This window comes from Larus michahellis, chromosome 1 (genome assembly GCF_964199755.1).
Source record: "Larus michahellis chromosome 1, bLarMic1.1, whole genome shotgun sequence".
Classification (NCBI taxonomy): domain Eukaryota; kingdom Metazoa; phylum Chordata; class Aves; order Charadriiformes; family Laridae; genus Larus; species Larus michahellis.
In genome coordinates this window covers 144,129,514-144,152,234 of record NC_133896.1, presented here as the reverse complement: position 1 = coordinate 144,152,234, position 22,721 = coordinate 144,129,514, and the positions used below count along the sequence as shown (strand labels likewise).

Below are 22,721 nucleotides of genomic sequence, written 5' to 3'. Positions count from 1 at the left end.
AGCCTAATCCCCAAACTTAATTTTGATCCAGAAGTATTGTATAAAAGTTTAAAGTTATGAGTTACACCTGTAGAGGATGATACTGACAGTTTTATAATACTGAGTGGTAAATTGCATGTCATATTTATAGTTGACAATGATTTTTGGATAGTGAAAACAATGCAGTTGCTACTAAAGCCAATTTTCAGCTGTAGCCAAAGGCTCTAAGAGCATCTACCTTTATGATTCAGAAACAACTGTAGCCCATGTGTGTTCAGGTCAGTTTTCAAAAAGCAACTTAGAAGGCGGCCAAAGATAAACAAAACTTTTTTTTCCAGAGAAAATCAGTTTCATCAGTAAGGACTATTTGTATGTCTGCCATGAAGGCATGGGCTTATGCATGAGGATGTGGAGAAACATGTTTCACAGAAGTGAAGATGGTTTGGATTGTGCTGAGAGAGGGACGTTTTACCATAAAGGCTTGGAATTTCCTAAAAAAAAATTATCTGCAAGAATTCATCCTAACAGAGCTGGTCAACGTAAGACGACTAAGGTTAGAATCAAGAGAATGAGGGAGAGAAGAAAATGTAGCTGTTGTGTCATGCTGAAATTGAGGGTTTGAATAGCTGATCTTTTTTCTTTTTTTAAACAAATATAGAAAGCACATAGAATTCTGTTTGGAGTCCTGTTTGCAATGGTCACTTTTAAACTTCAAAGGAAAACTTTGAGACTTCATGCATTGTTTTGATTTTCATTCTCAAGTTTTATCTTTTTAGTTTGGAAAAAAGGTTAGTAATCTTTAGTTTATCTTTAGTTGTAGAAAATGCATTACAATACTTAAAACATGGATTATAGTAAAATGAAATACATGATGAAAAATGGATTATGATGCTTGAAATACTTGGATTATGACATTTGAGTTTATCTAAATCAGCAACATTTACAGGTTTTTTTACAACTAAAATTATTCTATTGAATATCATACTTTGACAGTTTGCAGGTTTATCCTTCTGAAAATCTTGCAAAGTCCAGTAATGGCCTTATCTTAGCACAAGAGTAAGTACTGAACACAAATGTCTGAGTTTAGTTTCACGGGCAACGGTAACATAATCAGTCGGTGGATAGAAAAGCAACTGGGAATTGCAAACAATTGTACAAGAATACAGGTTGTTCGTTCATCTGCTTCAGTTCATTCAGCTCTGCCCTAGCAGAGCTTCTAGGTCATTTAGAAGTTCTGTGGATCTCAAGAATGCCAAATAGCTGCAAACATCTTGGACTTGTAGTGACAAGAAAAGGCCGTCTTAGAAAACAATGGTGGTGTTCACAATGAGGCTGTAATAATCAAGAAAAAGTGCTGAGAAAGGCTTTAACTGGATTTTGGAACTTGATAATAGATACAATGCCTGTAGCTCCTGAGTATTATCAAAGTCCTTTTTTTTTTCCCCTTTCATATGTCAAAATTTTTCAGGTCTATAGTTAGGAAGTGTTTTAATTTCTGCCAGTGCTTTTAAATACTTACGGTATACTGAGTTTTGGCAAAAAAAAAATAAATAGGAAGAAGTTCTGAGAAGTATATCTGAATGTTTAGCAACTGGCAGGTTGAACTAAAGAAAAGTAAATATACCACTCATATTTGACAGAATATTTTTGAGTACATGTTTTCAAAGCATTTAATCCAATTTTAAGTAACTATGAGAAGTGTTCATATTTTGAAGATCGAAAAATATGCAAAAGCCAACATATTCCTGTGTCTCTTTAACATAGTTTAACATGAAAAACCTTATAAATTGTTATCTTGTAATCAAATGAAAAATTTAAGTATAAATTATTTGAATGCTGCAAATGATTATTCCATTAGTAGGTAGTCCTCAAACTTAGGATGCTGGCGAATGATTACAACTAGCAAGGATAGTGTCTACATGCAAAACTGACTTGAGTATTCCCTGATAAGTATTTCTTTGTGTTGTCAAGCTTGATATATAAATACTAATTATTTCATACAGAAGGGTTATTGCTGTGGCATGAAAGAGCCAGCAACAGGTTTGTACCTCATCAACATGTGAACCTCAGTGCTTGGCTGAGCCCAGCAGAGAAGCCTCTGGCTTGACACACAAGAAGAAGTTCCCATGGCAATTATACTTGGTCTTTCCTAACCAATTTCAAGCTATTTTTTCACTTTGTGGACCAAACTGACCTCAGATATATCTTTACCACTATTCGTTGTTAGATTTTGTATTTCAATTGCTACATATTCTGGCAAAGTGTATGAGAACACATTGTGTCTCAGGCAGGAAGAGCACCTTTAGGAAGGCTAGAATCACCTTTGTTGTTTGGTCATACGAGGATCTACATGGCTGTGTAGGGGCATCTTATTTCTCTGATAAATTTTGATCTGTTTGTGGGGAGATGGTTGTGGAGGCAGACAGCCTTTTTTACATTTAAGTTTTTGGTATTTTTATTTAGATAGACAAGAAGAAAGTAGTGATCCAAACTTATGAAGTTAAAACTAGGCAGACCTTTGAGATTCATCAAGACAGGAAAATCTTTCAAAGTGAAGGTGAGGATATGGGTGACAGGAAAATTGTTTACCGAGTCCATTCACCTGGCTTTATCTCCATTTGAATGCACTTTTATTGGGAGATTTCCTAATCTCTAATCCTAACTGAATTTCAGGTTCCTTTTTACGTCTACACAGCCTAAGTGCCAGGACCTCGGTTAGGAATACTGACTCAGTATCAGTAAAGAAACAGAGTTTAAGCTTGGACACGCTCAGTATGAATGCCAGACACTTAGAGACATCTTTGGTAGTGTAAGAGAAAGTTAAGCACCTGTGTAAACATTGCCTGAATTTGTGTTTCAAGTAATGACTAGACTGAGGTTTTGATAAACGTCTGTCAGTGTGCAATGCACTAAAGTATGAAGCAGAATGGATTACTGCTGAAAGCTGAAGTAAACCTGTTTTACTGCTGAAAATCATGTATGTAGTTAATTTTCTTTTCCATTGCAACAGATGAGGAATGTGTGTATGGTTACATGCCTTGTGGAGAATAGCATAAAAATGCATAGAAGGAGCCACAGTAGCGAATACAATAGGAAAACATTTCCTGGTGTTTCCTGCTACCACTACTATTGTCACAGATCTTTACAGAGTATTTTGACAAATAAACCAGCTAAAATTTACAGATGAAGGCTGAGTTTGCAGAACTGTGAATTAAAAATTGAATGTAAGATTCAAAAGCCAAAAAACAACTACCAGTATGCAGATGTTTGTATTTCACAATATCCTTTGAGTGCTGTCATCACTCTTAACTGCAGTGAGGAGGGAGGACATATATAAAATTTATATCTTGTCATGTAATGCCAAAAGCACTTTCAGTAGTTTTGAGGAAGTACAATGTGTCACTGAGTGACTTTAGGTTGCAAGCTGGTTTATATTTATTTATATTACTTCCTAAAATATTGGGTCAAAGCCATTAAACTAAACAGTAATCTATGGGAATATACTCTTAGGCTGGTTAAAGGTGTAGGATTTCATGCTCAAGGATGAGGCTTTGTTTAACTCATCTTTGTAACTGTCTTGCATAACAGATCTGTAATGGTGCCACAATAAAATATAATAAATGTTGGATTAAGTTTGTGACATAAATGCCCTCTTCAAAGATATATTGAGGCATGCTAGAATTACTACATTGAATTATGCAGTTAGTTAAAAATAAGAGATCAAGCCAAAGGGAACGAACATTGTCTCTGCCACCTCATTCACAGCAATGGTCTACATACCCTCCTTCAACTGTGCTTCAGAGATTGGAGGGGGAAAAAAAAAAAGAGAATTAATTTTGCCACTCGTGTATTATGGGAAGTAAACAAAAAAAGCCCACCCTTTGTGATCCATGAAAATGACTGGCTAGAATTTTTAAGTTAGAATCTGGTTTATAGTCATTTTTAGGAGAGAAATCAAACACTGCCTTAAATCCTAGCAATTTTGTCTTTTTTTTACACATAAAAGTGTAAAGAGATATGATGCAGAGAGTGAAAGACAATAACTGGAGTTTCCCAGCTCCATTGCTGCTTTCTTCTAGCTTGAGATGAACTCACTCCAGGGCTGATGACATCTCAGTTGAGCACGTTGGACATTGTGTAGGACTGTTCTATGCTGCTGAATCTCTCCAGCAGGCTTGAGGTGGGAAGGACGTTGTTCAAATACTGCACGCAGGTCCATGCACCACACAGCTCAGAACCACCTGGACTTACCTGGACATACCAGGTAATATGTCATATATGCATATTCATGTACGTGCCAGAAGAAGAAAAGGCAACCAGATTTTACCAATGGGAACTTGAGTAACTGAGGAATTTATGTCTGGAGTTAGAGGATGTTGCTAAGCAGACATGAATTTAATCTTCAGGGAGCTAGGATCTAAATGCTGAACACTGATTTTTCTACAAGCTAAGTTGTCTAGTGAACAAGACACTTGGTAAAACTCGATTCAGGTTTCTTCTTCCTGTAGGCCTTGGGGCAATATTAAGTAAATCACTCACGGTGTATCCATCAGTATCAGGGTAGCAAAGAAATAAAACAGTTTTTATTAACTGTTTTATTAAGCAACAACACAGGTAGCTGAAAAAATAATTTACTCAATTATTTTTTTCTCAAATAGTTTGAAGTAGGAGATTTGATGGGAGTTGAGGAGCATATGTAGATCCTTGCTTAAAGAATTAGTTGAGCACACAGCAGCTTCAGTCACAGATTACATTGTACTTTGCTGAATTTAAGCATGAGGTTATTATTTGTATTTTTAAGTTAAGATAGAAATACTCTGTTGAACTGAAGGCAAACAAGATGAAATCATCCTCTCAGTAAATTCACAGGGATTTTATCATTCATTTCAGTGCAGCACAACTCTATAAAAGGTGTAGAAATGAAATCTACAATAGACAATGCAACAGGTAATTGAGGGATGGGGCAACCTGAAAGAACTTGGTGGATGCCCCATCCCTGGCATTGTTTCAGGCCAGGCTGGATGGGGCTTTGAGCAGCCTGGTCTAGTGGGAGGTGTCCCTGCCCATGGCAGGGGGCTTAGAACTAGATGATCTTTAAGGTCCTTTCCAAGTCTAACCATTCTATGATTCTGTGATTCTATGAAGTCTGAGACAATCACCTGCACCAAAACCTTTATTTAAACTCCAGCAAAAGTTTGTGAAGGATTTGTATTTGAAAAAGTTAGTAAATAGAACACTAAGTGAAAAGAGTGTGCCAATAAAATGTCTTTGTCTTCCGCAATAAAGGAAATGAATGATAGTAGCACAAAAGTTACAATAGAAGACACCATCCATCAAGAGAGCTCTTAAAAAATACATTGTAGGGAACAATTGTGCAGTGGCAGGGGGGTGAATTAGATGACAAAAAGAAAATTCATTTGAAATATCAGAAATAAGCTTTTGTTCTTATTTGCTACAACTGGAACAGATGAAACTGCATACATTGATATGATAAAGATACAGACATCGCGTAAGCGGAGTCAATGCAGATGTACTGTAGCTAGTGATCGTATATCAAAGGTCATTGACTGATTGTTAATGATCAGTAAGACATTAAAAAAAAGTATACAGAAGTAACATATATGAACAAGGAAGGCAAAACCTCTGGCCACATCAGCTAAATATGTAGGTTTTCCACATACTTGAGAGGAGATGTTTAACCCACTATCTATGGACACTGTGTGATCTTTCATAAGCAGCTGCACCTTGTAGATAGATATTTGATCTTAGCAAAATTAAAGATGGACTGGAGAATGCTGGAGAGATAAGAAGTTCAACTTTCTAACTTGGGGTGATGCTTCACTCTAAAAGTGACTCCAACAAAACTGTAAGTGACCCCAGCACTTGTAGTGCTTTTACTGAAAAAGCAACGACTTCCAGCACCCAAGCAGAGCGAGCAGAGCTGAGTGCTGATACCAGAGTCCATCACTAGTCTCCAACCTAGGCAAAGTGGTGATTCGGGTTCAAGGTCTATCCAGGGAGTCCAGTCAGGAACAGGAGGAGATGGGAGCATCACAGAGCTGGAAGAAAGGCTACTACCTAGGGCCATCCAGAGACAGGGCTGGGAACTGGCACTCCTGCAGCACCACTCAGGCAGGGACTGATGGCCTCAGGCTGAGCTGAAATGGGAATCCTGGTCCATGGGCAGGGTGCGTGGATGGGGGTCCACCCTAGGGCTGGTCAGGGCCAGTGAGGCTCTTTAGTGCCCTCAAGGCTCTTGACACCTCAGAGTTTTGGCAAATAATGAGGTTGGCAATGACAACATGTAGATGTCTACAGTGTAAACACCTACAGCTGAGCTAACCTGAGCTGATCAGTCTCATCAAAAGAAAAACAAGCTTCTCTCACAAGCTGCTTCTCAGCCTGAAGCAGGCCTCTAACAAAGGTAAGAAGTAGATCAGTATAGGCTGGTAACTAGCTTACGTAAAGACCTCCACTTTGCAGTGATCCAAAATTAGGTGAGGTGACCAGGTTGTCAGATTGCATACTAAGAAACAGCATGGTGATGAGCAATAAATCCTACTCAGTACCTTGAATTTAAAATTAGAAATGCCTTGCCACCTTTTGCACAATGTGAAAGACGTTAATATTTTGCTAAGTGTCAGGAATGGCATTATGGGAGTCTCTTGAGATTGACTGGGAATTTTAAGATCGTCTCATTTAATTAATGTAATTTTTCTTTTAAATTAGCAGAGGTTCAAATAAGGGCCTGTCTACAAATACGCAATACATAAGATAGCCAAGTTAGACTGTGTAGTAAAACACAAAGAGTGAATTATAGTAGAGAATGGCATTTTATCCATGCATCAGTGTTGTGAAAGAAGTGAAAAGAATGGCCAGAAAAGAAAAATATGGATGAGATACAGATCCTGATTTGAGTTACAGTGACATAAAGATCTTTAAAATCTAATTAAGAAAGTGCCACTTGCTTTCCTTTTAACACAAGACTAAACCAGTCATTTACCTTGTCTGTCAGCTATCAGCTCTCTGAGAAGCTTTTTATTCTTTCTTACAGGTAAATGTTGTTGGTTATTGGGGCAGCTCTTAATGTGGAGCCATAGATGTCCTTCCCCCTAATGACTTTATAAACTCCATTAAGTCTCATTAAACCTCATTCCTTGTCACCAGTCTTTGTCTTAATAGCAACATTCAGTGGCAATGTAATGTACTCTATCAGCGAAATCGTACAGAAACTTGTAACACCTGGAATACTGTGTTCAGTTTTGGGCCCCTCACTACAAGGAAGACATTGAGGTGCTGGAGCATGTCCAAAGAAGGGAAATGAAGCTGGTGAGGGGTCTCGAGCACAGAGCTTATGAGGAGGGGCTGAGGGAGCTGGGGTTGTTTAGCCTGGAGAAAAGGAGCTCTAATGTAGGGACATTATCTCTACAGCTACCCAAAAGGAGGTTGTAGAGAAGTAGGGGTCAGTCTCTTCTCCCAGGTCACAAGCAGAAATAGCCTCAGGTTGCACAGGGGAGGTTTAGATTGGATATTAGGAAAAATGTCTTCACTGAAAGGGTTATCAAGCATTGGAACAGGCTGCCCAGGGAAGAGGTTGAATCGCCATCCCTGGAGGTATTTAAAAGAAGTATAGATGTGGTGGTGCTTGGGGACATGGTTTAGTGGTGGACTTGTTAATGCTAGGTTAACGGTTGGACTCGATGAGCAAAACTTTTCCTTGAGATTTCCTCAACAGTCGAAGGCAAGTGGTGCAGACCACTTTTCTAGTTTTGAGGGTCATCATGAAGTGTCAGTGTGATGTGGATTTATGTCTGTTCTCCACTGGTTCAGCTGCACAATCCCATGAAAGAGTTAAATGACATCAATTATCTAATTGATGGTAGAAAACTTACTTTTCCTTCAGTAATAACCCATGAGTCTTCAAGTTACTTACATCACATTTTTGTTGGATAAAGAGCAGCCCTTTTCTCCCCTCTGAACTATGTCCTTTTACCCTGTTTTCATCCTTTCCCCATCTGTTTATTCCCCTTTCTGTCCCCATTTCTGAGCTTCCATTCTCACTGGTAGTGAAACTCCTTGTGATCCTCGTAATTGATCACACCCTTGTGTGAATCTTTCCCTTCTGCAACTGCAGAAGCTGTAATAAACACTGACCCTCATGAGGCTTTTCCTGTCATTTGCCTTTTCTGTTTTTCAGTCTCATAAGTTCCCTCACTTCCACTGTTCTCTAGAGAAGTGTGTTATCTTACAAGTGTTTTTTTTGGTTTTTTGCTTGTTTATTTTTTTGGGGGGGTTAAGTTCTTTTTGCCTTCTTTCTTTGCTCATGGTTTTCTTCTTTGATAATGTAAAGAAGGCATACCTTTTTGCACCGTATCAAACATCTGAATCGCTCATTACTGTTTTTCGATGAAGTCCATTATGATCTTTTCATCTACTTGATTATTGAACATATTTTGTTTTGCCTGCTTCCTAACTTGCTTTGTGAGCATCATCTTCACTCTTCATTTGCACCCTTGGTTGGTTTTTCTTTTCCTCTGTCTACCTGATCTTGCCCATTTCATGGAGGCATCCCAAATGGTCTCCCAAATCCCTAGTTTGTGTTCAGTGTTTCAACCACAACAGTTGGAAAAAGCAGAACAAGCATCAAGTGTCATTTACCTAAACCATCTCATTAAGTATTTTAATTTGCTATCTTGATCCTCATATCAGCGCAGTTGCAGCTGAATTTGGGTGACACAGTATGGGTATATCATTTGGTAAGTGTGAAATAATGGAACGGCCGAAGGGAAGAAGAGCATTTCTAGCTTGAACAGACATCACAAAACTGTTTATATCAAGCTCAAGAAAATTGACCCAATCAACCGATACACATTTCTGCTAACAATATTTTAGGTAGGAAAGTGCTTCTCCTGACAATCATGACAAATACTGTTACAGCATTTTCTTGCCTCTGCTCTGCTCTGTGACAGTGGCAGCAGACTTATTGTTAGGCTCAGGCAGAGCTATTTGTACCTTGGGATTTGCAGTGCTCCACTCCGCACCAGCACGCCCCTACTTGCTCTGGGAGACAGACACAGACAAAGGGGAAAAAAAAAATTAAATCCCCACCTGTTTTTTTAAATATTTACGCTATTCCTAATCATAGTAAGAACATAAACCCAGCTTCCCAGTCCAGTTGGTTAAACTGAAATGAAATAAGATGAAATAAGAGACCTTCTTTCTGTTTTGTTTTTGTGGTTTGGTTTGGTTTGGTTTTTTTTTCCCCCTTATTTGCACTTCCCTTGTTCCTGGTTTAGATCGCAAACTAAAGGGCAGGAACGGCTGCAGCATGGAAGGCACAAGCCAAACCTCCTATACACCAATGCAATGAACCATTAAAAAACCAAATAAACCAAAAAACTCCAATCAAACAAAACCCAAAAAACCCTTTGATTATTTTGTTTACTTCGTGCATGACTGAACAGAGTTCACAAGCCAAAGTTATTTTGTATTGAGTGACAGTTCTGAAGTAACCTTTCATCAAAACAATTCTGACCTCTCCATTTAAGTCCTATATAAGGAACAGTTAAAATGTATTCATCTCATCTGGAGCCCCAGGAGACCCTTCTCTGTTCTCGTTTTAAGTAGGAAAGAGATTTTAGCAGGTTATAGCACTTCAGAAGGATAAAGCCTGTTTTTCACTATGCTGCACAAATGCATTCCTTAAGTCTGGAAATTGGGAGGAGAGTCAAGGTTCTTTCCCTTTTCCATCACTTACTGTCATCTGGAGGTCATCTGAAGATCTCTGCATCCATCTCCCATACCACCAAGATGAGAAAATATTCCCATTGCTTTCCTAAAACTCTTCTCTTCAAACTCAAGCATTCGTGCTGACTGGAGAACTGTGAAATGAAGTTTGTTTTTTGCATAGAGGTCCACACTGACAAATTACTGTATTTCTCTGAAATACCTTAACCTTGAGCAGGTCGGAAAACAGAAAATAAAAATAGACTTCTAGAAATTTTCTTAGGAATAAACTTATATAAGAATCCCTGCAGATCATCTTTGAGAGAACATCCTGTGATATGTACTTTTGGTGTTTAGGTTTAATTCAGGATTTTGAGGGATTTTTACATTGTTTGAACATATGCTCATTAGTCACATTAATCTGCATCACAGACCTTCAGAAAACTTGTACTTTCCATTTCTTCAAATGTGTTAGTTCCAAATTATAGGCTCATAAGAACCTTAATGAAATAGGTTTAAACTTCTCAATATCCCTCAAGACTCAATTTCCAGCTGAAACACTGGTATTATAACATCCCCAAGCTATCAGGTAATACCCTTTTTTAGTTCTATTTGTCTTAATACCTGCACAATTTTTCCAGCTTTTCTTTCTAAGGACGCAAATTCCTATTTACTTTCAGCTGTTCTCCCCAAAGTTTAACACCATTTGTAATGTTTTGCTGGTTTTAGATTCTGGCAAACACGTGCATTTTCTAACAGTGGGACAGAAACTATTGTCACATATTTCAGATACTAAACTACACATACTATAGTCTTTACAATAAAACGAAAATTCAGTCATTCACAGTCTTTTATTTTTTATGCTTAGGGCTCACTTATACTGAGATTTTTGCACCATATCACTTAGAAATGGTTGCTTTCTTTAACTCATTTTTTTTTACTCTGACAAAGGGAACCCCTTTTTATGTAATTTATGCTTAACTGATGCAATTTTCAAAATAAAACAAAAAATATTTTCCTAGAAGATTTCCCAAGTATCCTAGTAGCTTTCTAAAAGTAAAAATAAATAAGTATTTAGCTCAAATACCTGAAATAGCTGTAAGGAAGCATAATTCACCTTTGTCCTCAACTTTTTAAAACAAGACAAATAAGTATTCAGTATTCTTTGGCAGAGCACAAAATTCTAGGCTACTATTTCTACTTTTAACTTTTAAAGTGACTTTGCATGGTTATTTCTTTGGTTTTAGATATTCTTCTTGCTATTTAAAGGTTAAACCCACTGTCAGTTTTCAGATTAATGATTTGAAATACTTCATCAGCATTTTGTGCATCAAAGGATTTTTTGACATCCAAATTTTGAAAAAGGTCTGGAGAAAATAACTTACAAACAAATTCCTGGGGATGGTTTTGGTTGTTTCAAACTTGTCTGAAAATATTTGCAGAAGTTTCTTTGGACTTCTTTGCATCTTTGTCTCGTACGTTTGCTCAGTATCAGGAAAATTGCTGTCTGAATCTTGCAGATCTGTTCATTTCACTCAGAATGATTGCATCCACTCTATGTAAGAGCGTAATGATTGCCCTCAATTTATTTTCTCTTAATAAAATGCATTTTTGAAGGACAGAAAGAACAAAAGGCAAAACACAATTTCGAATAGGTTTCTCTTTGTTTTTTGCCATCTTTGTTTTTTAAGTGTGTTGCTCTCTTGGTTCTTAACTGTATCTCTTAATGACTCCAACGGAAAACCAGTACATGCAAATTAATACTATTTCTCTCACAAGCAATAAAGTAAGGCTTTTCTGTTTTCAAGGACTTTTGAATATAGGTTGGAAATGACCGGTAATTTTTTTGTGTGCCAACATTATCTTCTGTCTTCAGCATGGCATCGACTGCTGCTTGGACGAACCGAAAATTACATGGACCATTCAGCAAGTAAATAGAGTCTTCAAATAGATCTTTAACAAGTGTCTGGATTATGTGCATCACATTACTGCGGATGGAATTTTTTTCCAGGGCAACTTGTATTCTTCCATGTTGCTGTTAATTAAGACTTCCAAATATGAGGCATAACATTGCATTATAGCACTTCCTGTTTTAGCAGCATAGTTTCTATACCCACAGATTCTTCCCATATGGGACTTTCTTCAAGAAGAAAGGAGAACACTGTAAATGATCAATCAATTCTTTTTGAAGATGATGATGAAAAATTCAGGAAAATAATTCTTTGTTAGCTGCTACCGTTCAGCAGATAATCTTGACTTTTGAACAGAATTCAGTGGAATTTCTTGTACCACAGCACTTTAGATAATAAGTCATGAGATTTCGGTCTTGACTCCAGCAGCCTGAGCGTGATTTCACTATATCTTATATTTTTCCTCCAGCAGTTGTTCAGTTATTACCAGTTGTCCACCAACATGCAATCCTTTCTGTTTTCACTTAACATGCAACGTGCCATGTGCTCTGTATATAGGCAAACCTGAACAGTTCCTTGTCACAGTTTCTATCCTTAAGATTTTAAAATCCCTGCTACTACTGTCTTTTTTCATGGTTTTACCTCAAATACCGCATGTTCTGCACAGTTCTTTATGCAAGCCTCTTCTAGCAACAACTGGTTCTCATAAACTAACATTATGTCTTTGAATATCACTCAGTTATTCTCCACCTACACTGGGACATAATGTGCTGTCTTCTGACTGATGTAACAATACAACATCGTAAGAGACACAGATACTTAAAAGAAGTATCTAAAAAAATACAAATTTTCACTGAAAGAGCAATAAAGTTACAAATTTTAAAACTCAAATAGCAAATTTTTATTAGCTGTTTGAGGAATGCACGAAGTCATGAAAATAATATGTATGTTTTCTTTATTGTAACCAAATAGTGTTCTCTATGTGCTATATATAGTTCTACAAGAATTTAGCTACTGAAACCTTTTCTAAATTGTTACATTATTGAAGAGCTGAATATATACATATAAGTGATACCAACTTTATATAACATTACCAGAGAACCTAACAATTCTAAATGAATAGGGAAGCGGGAAGAAAGGATTCAGTCAAACAATAACAAGAGTTATCTTGAAAAATGTCATTTTCAAGTGACTTGCAGCTTTAGTCTGCTTCTCTGTATAAATGAAGAAGAGCTGGCGAGAGTTAGAGCGTGGGAGCTGACAATGGCTACAGAGCACACTCAGGATTCAGGAAAAGCCTGTGGGCAGTTTGCACTGGTACACTACACCCCACTGGTTATGCTCAAAGGCATCTGAAGTGAAGGAGAGACCAGCTCCTCAGTTTACAGTGAAGAACAGACTTGTTTAACTTGTTCTTCTACAGAAAGAAGAAGCAAAATAATATAAACAAAAGAGAAGGCAGTAGCAGCAAACCTATAAAGATAATGTCATAGATTAAATGCAGCAAAAATGAAGTCCAGGCAATAACACAGCAATAGCTTCTATTCACTTCAAGAACCGTTTATCAGAAAACACCATTTAGCCATCCGTGATTAAGAACAGTGCTATTATAGGAGAAATGACATCCATATCCAGTGTGTCACTTCATCTTGGAAATATTAATATAACTTACTGAGACACTTTTATTTAATCTCACAGTTGCTACCTGTCTGTGGGAGCTACGGTTGACTGTATGAGAGGATAAACATGCGGGTGAAGGATAATAAAACAGAAGAGGAGTCTGTTAGGGAGACCGAACTCTGAACAATTATGTTCAGAGCAGATTTCCTTGAACTAATTGCAACCTATTTTAATTTGAGACTATTTATATGTACAACTAGCTTTTGTTTTTCTCAAAGGAAAGAGTTATTCTGAGAGCTGAATAGGTGAAACTGTTGGACAATTCAGAGAGCTGGAGAATTGCAGAAAAAATGGACGCCAAATGAAGTAGCTGTGAAGTGTTGGGACAGGATCTTGAAGGGTCCTGCAGGCTTGGGGCTTGCCTGCTGTTTTAGAAAGGACTTGATATACTTGACTGTGGGGGAGCCCTGACAATTTTGCTACTCACTTCACTGAGGAAGAGATATATAGTTATCTTTTTATATAAAGAGAGTTTACTATCCAGATGCTTCGCAGAACAAAGGTATCGTTAATTACTCAGAGATTAATTTGATCCTTGTAGTTAACCCTCTGACAAAATGAGGTTTTATGTCAGCCAGGAGAGACTGGGAGAGAGCTCTCTCTTTCTAATACCGAGCCTTATACAGTTCATCAGCTTTACAGGTCTGACAGCTCTTTGTGTCTCCTAGTATATTACACTGGCTGCTCCACAGTCACAGACACTGACAGATATGCTGTTGTTTTTATAATGCTTAGGAAATCGGTGGTTAAAGCCTGTGCTGCTGCTCCTCCAGCACCACATGAAGTTCCAGATCCTCGCTGAAACATCCCTGCAGTCCAACAGACAAACATTGCACAATAACAGGCTTTGCGCTCCCAGAGCGGAGTGTTATGCGCAGTATGGCCATGACATTATATAGCTGCATAGCTCATAAAGTAGCATCAGCTCTTCAAAATACTAGCGAGGTGATTCAGACGTGATGTGGCGTCACACACGCGCTGTCCCTGACCCCACACGTGATTTTGCAACATGCCGTATGCTCTGTAAATAGGCAAACCTGAACGGTTCCTTATTCTGTGGGGAAAATAAATCCCGGTATAACTTCCTTTCTTTTCCCCATGTCTTACCTATCAGAGCTGCTTGTACTGACTTGCATTAATTCAGAATCCCCAACTTTATATTGCTATCTGCAAGTCCTTGAACTGGCCTGGTGCTACAGTGCCCAACACCAAAAAAGGCTGGCTAAAATTTCTTTTCAACATAATTCAGCACAAAGATAGATGCATGGTAAGACAGCCTGGCCACAAAGTTCTCGTATGCATGGCTTTACTGGAGCTTCTTTTAGTTCACATTTTAATAGCTATATAAATTTTTTCTGCTCTTCTTCTATCAAGGTGTTGAATGCCCCGAATCAAATTCTCAGGTGGGGCAAATGTTGCATGGTCTACAGAGGACATGGTGCACTGATTAATAACACCTTTTGGCTTTTTCTGTTCTTCATTGTCCAACGTGCCAATTAAACACTTTCAAACATCCCGAAGGAATGCTTAGTATAGAATTACATACCTCCCCAGAGTGTAAATTCTAAATCTCAGTAAATGAGAGGCATGTTTCTGCTCTGGGAAATTTTCCATGCATAAGTTCAAAGAATTTTAAAGGGGGTGTCTTAGATTTTGTTTGTTTATTTTAATTCTGAGGAAAGAGCAAAAAGTTCAAGTACCAAACCAACCTTTCAAAATGTTATTGGAAACATAGATGGAGGAATGCTGCCTTGCCTTCCCTTTCCCTTCCCTTTTCCCCAGCAAGACTGTGCCACGGCTGCTGTCACAGCCAGAGCCTTTTAAAGCCTGCCAAGTCCTATTGTCTGTGCCAGCAAGTCACTCTCGGCCTTTAGAGCTCCTTCCCCTTTGCTGACTTCCAAGCAGCGTTCAGAAGGTTCTCCCAGTCTAATGTGTGTAACAACCACCACCCCTCCGACCCTGATTTAAGTGCAGACTAAGTGAACTGGAAGTCTCCAGGCTCTGTCATTGAATTGGTTCCTAAAGGTAAAATCTCTTATAAGGTGAAAAATACTGTGGGATAGAAGAAGCTGTAAAGGATCTTAAGGTCACCTACTGTCCTTTAAATTCATGATATAGACTAGAACTGCAGCCTGTGACTCTTTAGTCCACTGAAACATTTCTTTCTTTAAGCCTGTTTTTATCTTTAAAAATTGAGTGTGATGTAGTTACAGCATAGCATGTAGCAGCCCATCTCTGCCCTTCCCACAATTTTTAGTGTTTTCGATTTTATTGAATTGATGAATTGATTAATGAATATTAACCACCGTAGCACACATAAATCTGTGACAATCTGTTACTAGATTAACAAGCTTTCTGTGAACTTAACAAAATTCAACAAAATACCAAAAAGAGTTTTTCCCCAAGTATTTAAAAAAATGAGTTGATACAAAAAATGTTTTTCATAATAGGGTGCTGAGTAATGTAAATTACTGATGAATATGTATTTCTGATGTCTGTATACACTCAAACGGGTAGGTAGTCTGACATCACAGACCTCAGCTGTTTAGTATCCTACTGTTGTTAAGAACAGAGTACAGATTTTTTACTCTAATTAATTATTCTCTTGTCCATTTCTGGAGAACTGTAATCTTCCCTGGCTGTGGGAAGACAGTGTGCTTCCCTGGAAGTGCCTGTCTGTTCCTACCCTACCTGTCTCATCTGTGATACTTGTGGAAAACAGGAGCCATTTTTTGTTTACTCCTTTCCTGTAAGTATTTACAGATTTTCCAGTGTACCTTCTGATCAAGAGTGCTTCTTGAAGGAACCAACTGATATCTGCTTATTCTTAATTGATGAAATAATTAGTATTTCTAAACAGTGAACATACTGACTGAAGTTACACTAGTGCAGACAGTTCAGTTTCTGTACACAGCAGATTAAGTTGAGAGAGAATGACCCACCTATAAATTAAGACCTTTGGTTCCCATTTTACAAAGCAGAATGTCATGTAAAAATTGCACTGCCGTAACAGTTACTTATTTCTGGAAAAAAAAAAAATCTAGAGGCCTAAGACAGGAATGTAGCATCCATTATACTTTTTCATGTCATCCCATTTAATAAAATGAGAAACGCTGTCTCCAGGTGTTTGCAGTGAAAGCATGTGGCAGAGGGTAATGGGTTAATGCAACAAAGAGAGGAAGAGAGAAAAAAGTAAAAATGAAATTATTTTGAGTAGCAAAATGAGAAGCAGGCATGGCCCAACAGTGTCTGGTTATGGTCAAGGAGCAAAGGTACATTTTAATAAGTCTTGAAGAAGACAGTACAATGGCTTAGTAAATATTTATGCAAATCTTCTTAGAACTGTTTATGTAAAAACGTAAAGTTCTTTTAAGTCTTCTATGATTTAGTTAATCAGAATTCTTCCAAGGGAATGAAATGATCATAATTTTTCCATAAATATGTGTAGCATGAAAATTGCCATGTTTTGCTTATTTTTGTTTTGCTCAATTTTGTTTTACTCTTTCATTATATTGCAGTTCCTGTACAGAGTGAGATTATACCAAAAGACTGATTTACTGTGGTGAAAATTAGAGTTTTGTAAGAGTAGGGAACTTTTAGTTTGTCATTTTACCACCAGCTGTTTTGTGTCTGTAAATTGCAGGTGAATCTGTCTGGAAAGTCTTCTTCTTCACTCCAAACTTTAGTCCTGAAGACTCCAATGGTTGCTACGATTCCCATGTTTGCTTCTGCCATGGAGGATTCATCACACGGCATGATCCCCCACTGCTCTTCGATCTTTCCAGAGACCCTGAAGAGAAAGTCCCACTGACTCCAGAAACGGAGAGCCGTTTCTACGAAATTCTCAGAGTCATACACGTAGCAGCAGACAACCACACCAGATCCCTGCATGCTGTCCCTGACCAGCTGTCATGGGACAACCTTTTCTGGAAGCCATGGCTCCAGCCGTGCTGCTCCTCTCTCTTTCAGTCTTGCTACTGTGACTATGACTCAGAAGGGAGCCTGCCGGAGGTGCATTCAGGGTAAACAAGCTGCAATTCCCTTTCAGAAACTGAAGTGTGGGTAGCTGACTTCCACCACTGGGGTAGTATCCTTCAGAAGGTTTTGTTGTGCAAAAGGACCTGTCTTTAAATACATCATTGCAGTAGAAGGGAATTTCAGTCAATAAAATGTGCCAAGAGAAGGAGGGCAAGACATAACCTTTTCTGTCTTTATGATACAAGAATCAGTATGAAGCACATGTTGCCATCCTCATCTACAAATGGGTAGGCTGTAGGCATCTTCCAGATGAGATCATTTTCTAGATCTTCAGCTTCAGCTTTTTTCTTACACAGCAAGGAATTTACCTATAGTTTCTGTGAATTACAACCACTAAGTGCACACTTCCCTGTCCTTTTTACTAAGTATTATCAACCATTACTAGAACATAGCACCGAGTAATTAAAAATAGAGAGATAATTGTGGAGAGGTCCACCCGTGACTATAATTTGATAACTGATACACAGGTAAAGAGTAGACCTGTAACAGCGTCACCATCAACAAGCATCACAGATATGAAATAAACAGATTGCCAGCAATCTAACATTGCACGTGCCATAAAAATGTAGAGAGTGATGTAGCGGAAGACCTTGTGTCCACATCAAAATTGTGCTCCCTAGCTAGTGTTCTGTTGCATGGCAGCAACCTTAGTTTCAAAAGGAAAACACTTCAAGTGCACCAGTTGTGTGCTTGAGTGTGTACCATAATTCTCTCTCTATATATGCAAGCCAAATTCGTAACCCCCAAAACCCTCCCAAATCCTTCAGTCCCTGATATAGACACACGCTTATGGTCATAGCCCAATTGCTAAAATGAAAGACTTGGTCCATACTTGATAACTGAGTTACAAATTCACATGATACTACAAAGATATCTTTCACTATCTACCATTACCTATTCTTACACCTGTTCTTGATGAACGTAGTGTGCACCAGCAAATAAATAAAATTTGGTCTTCCTTTAAATATCTTTGCTGTCGTTTAAGCTCTCTGAATAGGATCTATCATTTTCTGAGGAGAAACTTGGGCTTGAGCACTTAAAGCCAAATATTATTGTCTCTGAGTTTTTAGCAAGGCCTTGGGAAATCTACGGTGCTCCAGGGCTAATTTCTGTATCCATTTTTATCTGCATCTTATTCAGGCACATTTTCTTTCCACTCTACAGGCAGGCAAACTATTTTCTTTGGCAGATTGTACCAGAGGAGAACATATCAGCAAAATACTAAAGTGATTTGATGTCTGATAATAGAAGGTGACTTGCTTCTTATCAGAAAACACCGGTTAATTCCAACATTATAATGTATTAAAATCCGTTTGGTGGTATTAGCACATCACTAATGCAAAAGTGATCTGTGATGATAGTAATGCAATAGCTTCAGTCAGCCAACATTAAGGTTGTGACCTGGTTCTTGGGAGCTGTTGAAGCCTGTCCTATAAAAATGTGTTGTGATATATGGTATATTTCTCTGTCTGTAAAACCTAGGCTTTATTTGATTTTTCTGATGCAGTTTCCTTCAAAATTTCATTCTCCACAATATCCAGATGCCTGTCCCGGGAAATGTTGTACATTTCCCTTGAAGTCCTATTTTTGATATTTCACTTTGTGTTCGTGATTGTGTATCTTAAATATGTGCTCTGCAAGTTCTCTGTAGGTAGCAAAGTCCTGTGTATGCTGATACAGTTAGTCTGTTCAGGTATTTCCCCTCAGGACTGTTTATATTGTACCTGGAAAGTCGCCAGATGGCCATTCGTGTGGCGTAATTCCCAGTTTGCTTTATTTAATCACTGAATGTACTACATGAATTTAGGAAGGAAGATGCCTGCAGTTTGAATACAAATACTGTTCTGCACTGATCAGTGGCTGTCTCTCAACACCATGGCAGGATGCATACATCCCAAATTTTTGGTCCTCACCATGTGGCCCAAGAACCCCTTGGGGCTCAGCGCTGGTGCCTGCGTGCCTCCCCCTGCAGTGGGTGGGCAGCCTGGCTGTGGGGGGATGCTCTCTCCAGCTCTTGCCACTCTGCTGCAGCTCACACAAAACTTTTCAAGCAAATATGCCTACTGAAGCGTGTGGGAGAAAATGTTGTATGTGAGGTATACAGCAGTAATGCAGACAAGGTGTTTGATGTCATTGGATCTGTTTTGTTCCCACGATTGCTGGGCTGTGACCTTAACAGGGATCTCAATTTATATTCTTAAGGACATCCAGGTCTACTTCTTTTCATTGGGAAGATGCTATGTGGCTATTATTTCTTTTCTTTCTGCAGGTGCAAGAATTGTTTGTTCTGTTAGGCATAGCAGATGTGCTGTGCTGCCTGACAGGTATTAAAAATTATAATTTTTCTACTGCTCTGATTTCTTCTTGGCTGAATATGGCCTTCATTTTATACCCTCCTTTCTTAAAGCATTCACACCCCTCAAATACTTTTCCACCTATTTGTTTGCCACTCAGTCCTCCCATTTGCTTGTCATATTGATTGTGGTGGCTATTTTGCTCTAATCAATCAGAAAATTAAAAGTCATCTTTGTGAAAAGATTTGACTTTTAGGTCTCCTTGCCTCTGCTAACCTCCTACTTATTTAAGGTCTAACAAGGACTAACTTTGTGTCATGAAATCTAAGAAATTAAAACACACCTAAGACACCCTGAATAATAAAAGTTATTTCTTGTTTGTGGCACAAGCTTTGTATTTTTCAAAATATAATTTAGTACAACATTTAATATTTTGACTTAAGCAGTAAAATCTGAAATCCATTTTTACAATTGTTCCTTCAAGAAAGATTCTATTAAGAATAGGGCAGTATTTTTCATACTCTATGTTAATGCCATTTCATTTAATGTCTAAAATAAACCATCGCTGTATTGCAAATGTATTATGCCTTTCAGTACTGTACCTTCTGTTCTGGAGACGGCGTGTCAGATCATGGTAATTAAAGTAGTCTTGTTTGTTTGCAAAATAAAACAAGAAGCACAATATACCTTTTTTGTAATGGCACTGTCTGATCTAACAAGGAAAAGTTTTGTTTTTTCACAACAGGTTATTGATGGGATATACGTGATTCACAATTTATTAAGAATGAAGGCTCAAGGAGGATGTGCTGCACTGGTACTTTGAGACTGACTTTCAATCTATCATTTAACGAGCATTGGTATTGTAACATGGTGCCTGGTTGTAGAATATGTCAGTGTAAACTGGGAGTTGAGCTTCAGAGGGAAGTGTCCTCCTCTACAGTATTATTCAACAGTATCACATCTTAGTTTGTCGCAGAGTCCCTGTATGGCTCAGAGCAAGTCATTCAGCTCTGTTTCTCAGTTCCTTCTCTGTGCCCAGAGAAGGATACAGTATTTCTCTAACCGTTGCAAATGCTGAAAGAATAAAAAATACTGAAAGTGGTAATCTGGCAAAGGTGCACTTTCTAGTCCCTAAGGCACTAAAAAGTGCTGGAAAACTAGGATCCAGATGTCCCTATACTAGGAGGTATAAGATACCCTTAGCTTCAGGTTTGCAGATAGGTCCTGTGCTTACTGTTTAGCACGTGTGGGATCAGGGCCTGGAGGAGAGAGAATAGATGGCTAAAAAAGATGCACACTGGGGATTCAGAGAAAGACACTAGTCAGATTTTTCTAATTATATTTATTCTCTCTTTTAGCAGACATAGGAGACTACATGGAATTATTTAAATAATATTTCCCCCTTGTCGACTGGGTGTCACAGGTACCTGGCTCTTAAAAATGGAGATGTCCTGACTTGCCTCAAATTGCTGTGTCAGAAAAGGGAAAAAAAAAAAAGGGAACAAAAAAAAAAAGGGAAATATGAGCCTTTGGAGATAGGTGTCAGCTCACTGAAATCCAACTGAAAGTTTGCAAAGAACTAAGTGAATATGGTCCATATTCCTTCACAGCTCAGTAAGAATCATCACTTGCCAGCAATAGTTTATTTCACATTGTAGTAATGTGAGATCTGGGTGTTCAGATGTGTGGACAATGTAGAAAAGTTCACATGAGATTTCACCTGATATAGGAAGAAATGGAAAAAGAAAGAAAAAGAGGGCAAGCATAGCTACAAAAATCCTATGTTCTAATAGAGTACATATATTAAAACATAGGGGGTTTTGGCTTACATTAGTGTCGTTTCAGTCGGGACGGACAAACGACAAGACTCTCCTTGAAGGGTTAAGTTAAGCTCTCTCTTTATTACAAACTTGGCTTTCTTATATATCTAATCTTTTGTTCACGCTCCGTTCACGCGTTCATTCTATACTTTCAATTGTATAGGTTACATAGCACACGCGCTCGTAGCTACAATACGATTGGTTATTGAAATCCTGTTCAGATTGCTCAAAATCTGGCTTTCTCACAGCCTAACTCTCCTTGTTCTCTGAAGCGATCTTCTTCTTTCTCCTTTTTGTTACATTGTCCTTATATGATGCAACTCGCGGCCTTCTTATGGGTACACTGCAATCTCTATCTCTTCTGACAAGGGGTCTACGGGCCCGCCGTATCCCCCAACACATTAGGACATGATAGTTCTGTGCATAACACAGACCTTTTCATCTTTTCTGTCATTTCCCTTTCATCTGGCATTGCCTGCGCAGCATCTGAAATATGTTCTGAGGATCTCACTTTCAAGCGGAATACACCCTGCCCGAGTACACTACGAGCAGAGTGGCCGGCCGTGTGGGCAAGAGGAAAGGCTGGCATAGAAACCTCTGCCCTGGGAACCTCCAGGGAGCAAACGGTTTCTGGGGGTTATCTCCAACCTGAAGACAGAGGCCTTCGAATTGCTGGTTCCTCTGGGTCTGTCAGGGACTGCAGGTGACCAGGAGGAATGAGGACACCTCTGCAGCCGACCAAACTGCAGTGTATTCTGCAGCAGCATCCTTCAGTGTCAGATTGTCAGATGGAAATTTGCTGGGGGCCCACAAGATGGAGGACCCTTTGCCTCTCAGTAAACACCCCAAGCAGGCTACTCCTGAATCATTATTCAGGAGGTGACAGATCTTAATCCGGAGCTCTGGGTCTAAGACAGCAACAGTCATGCATTTGACTGAGCTGTGGACCAGAAGACCTGAGCCAGGCTCTAGGGACTCTCAGTTTTACAGGCTGCTGAAACTGCAAATAATTCATGGAGTCCTGATAGATCATATCCTTTTCCAAAACACTTTGGTGTTCTTGATAGCTTTTATTTACATCAAAACCAATAAAAATCTGCCTAAAACTTCATGTGTAGAGTAAACAAAGGATGCTGCAAATTGTTCTCAAAACTACACCCAATAGTTTTAACTTGCTGGTTCAGTACTGAGAGCAGTGAGCTCGTGCCAACAAAAGGTTCGTTGACTGAAGGTTTCTTGTGCATATGAAAAGGTGCTGAACTCCAGAATCCCAC

The 22,721-nt window shown here is 38.6% G+C and overlaps 1 protein-coding gene across 3 annotated transcripts in view; it reads left to right on the top strand.

The window, feature by feature from the left end:
- STS (steroid sulfatase) overlaps nt 1-20,309 on the top strand; it is a 118,309-nt gene extending 98,000 nt beyond the window's left edge. For all 3 annotated transcript variants that reach the window (XM_074606961.1, XM_074606979.1, XM_074606969.1), the window contains one exon: nt 16,939-20,309. In XM_074606961.1, the coding sequence (XP_074463062.1) occupies nt 16,939-17,321 (383 nt within the window). In that variant the 3' untranslated portion in view covers nt 17,322-20,309. The remainder of the gene's footprint in view (nt 1-16,938) is intronic.
- Nucleotides 20,310-22,721: the final 2,412 nt, after the last annotated feature.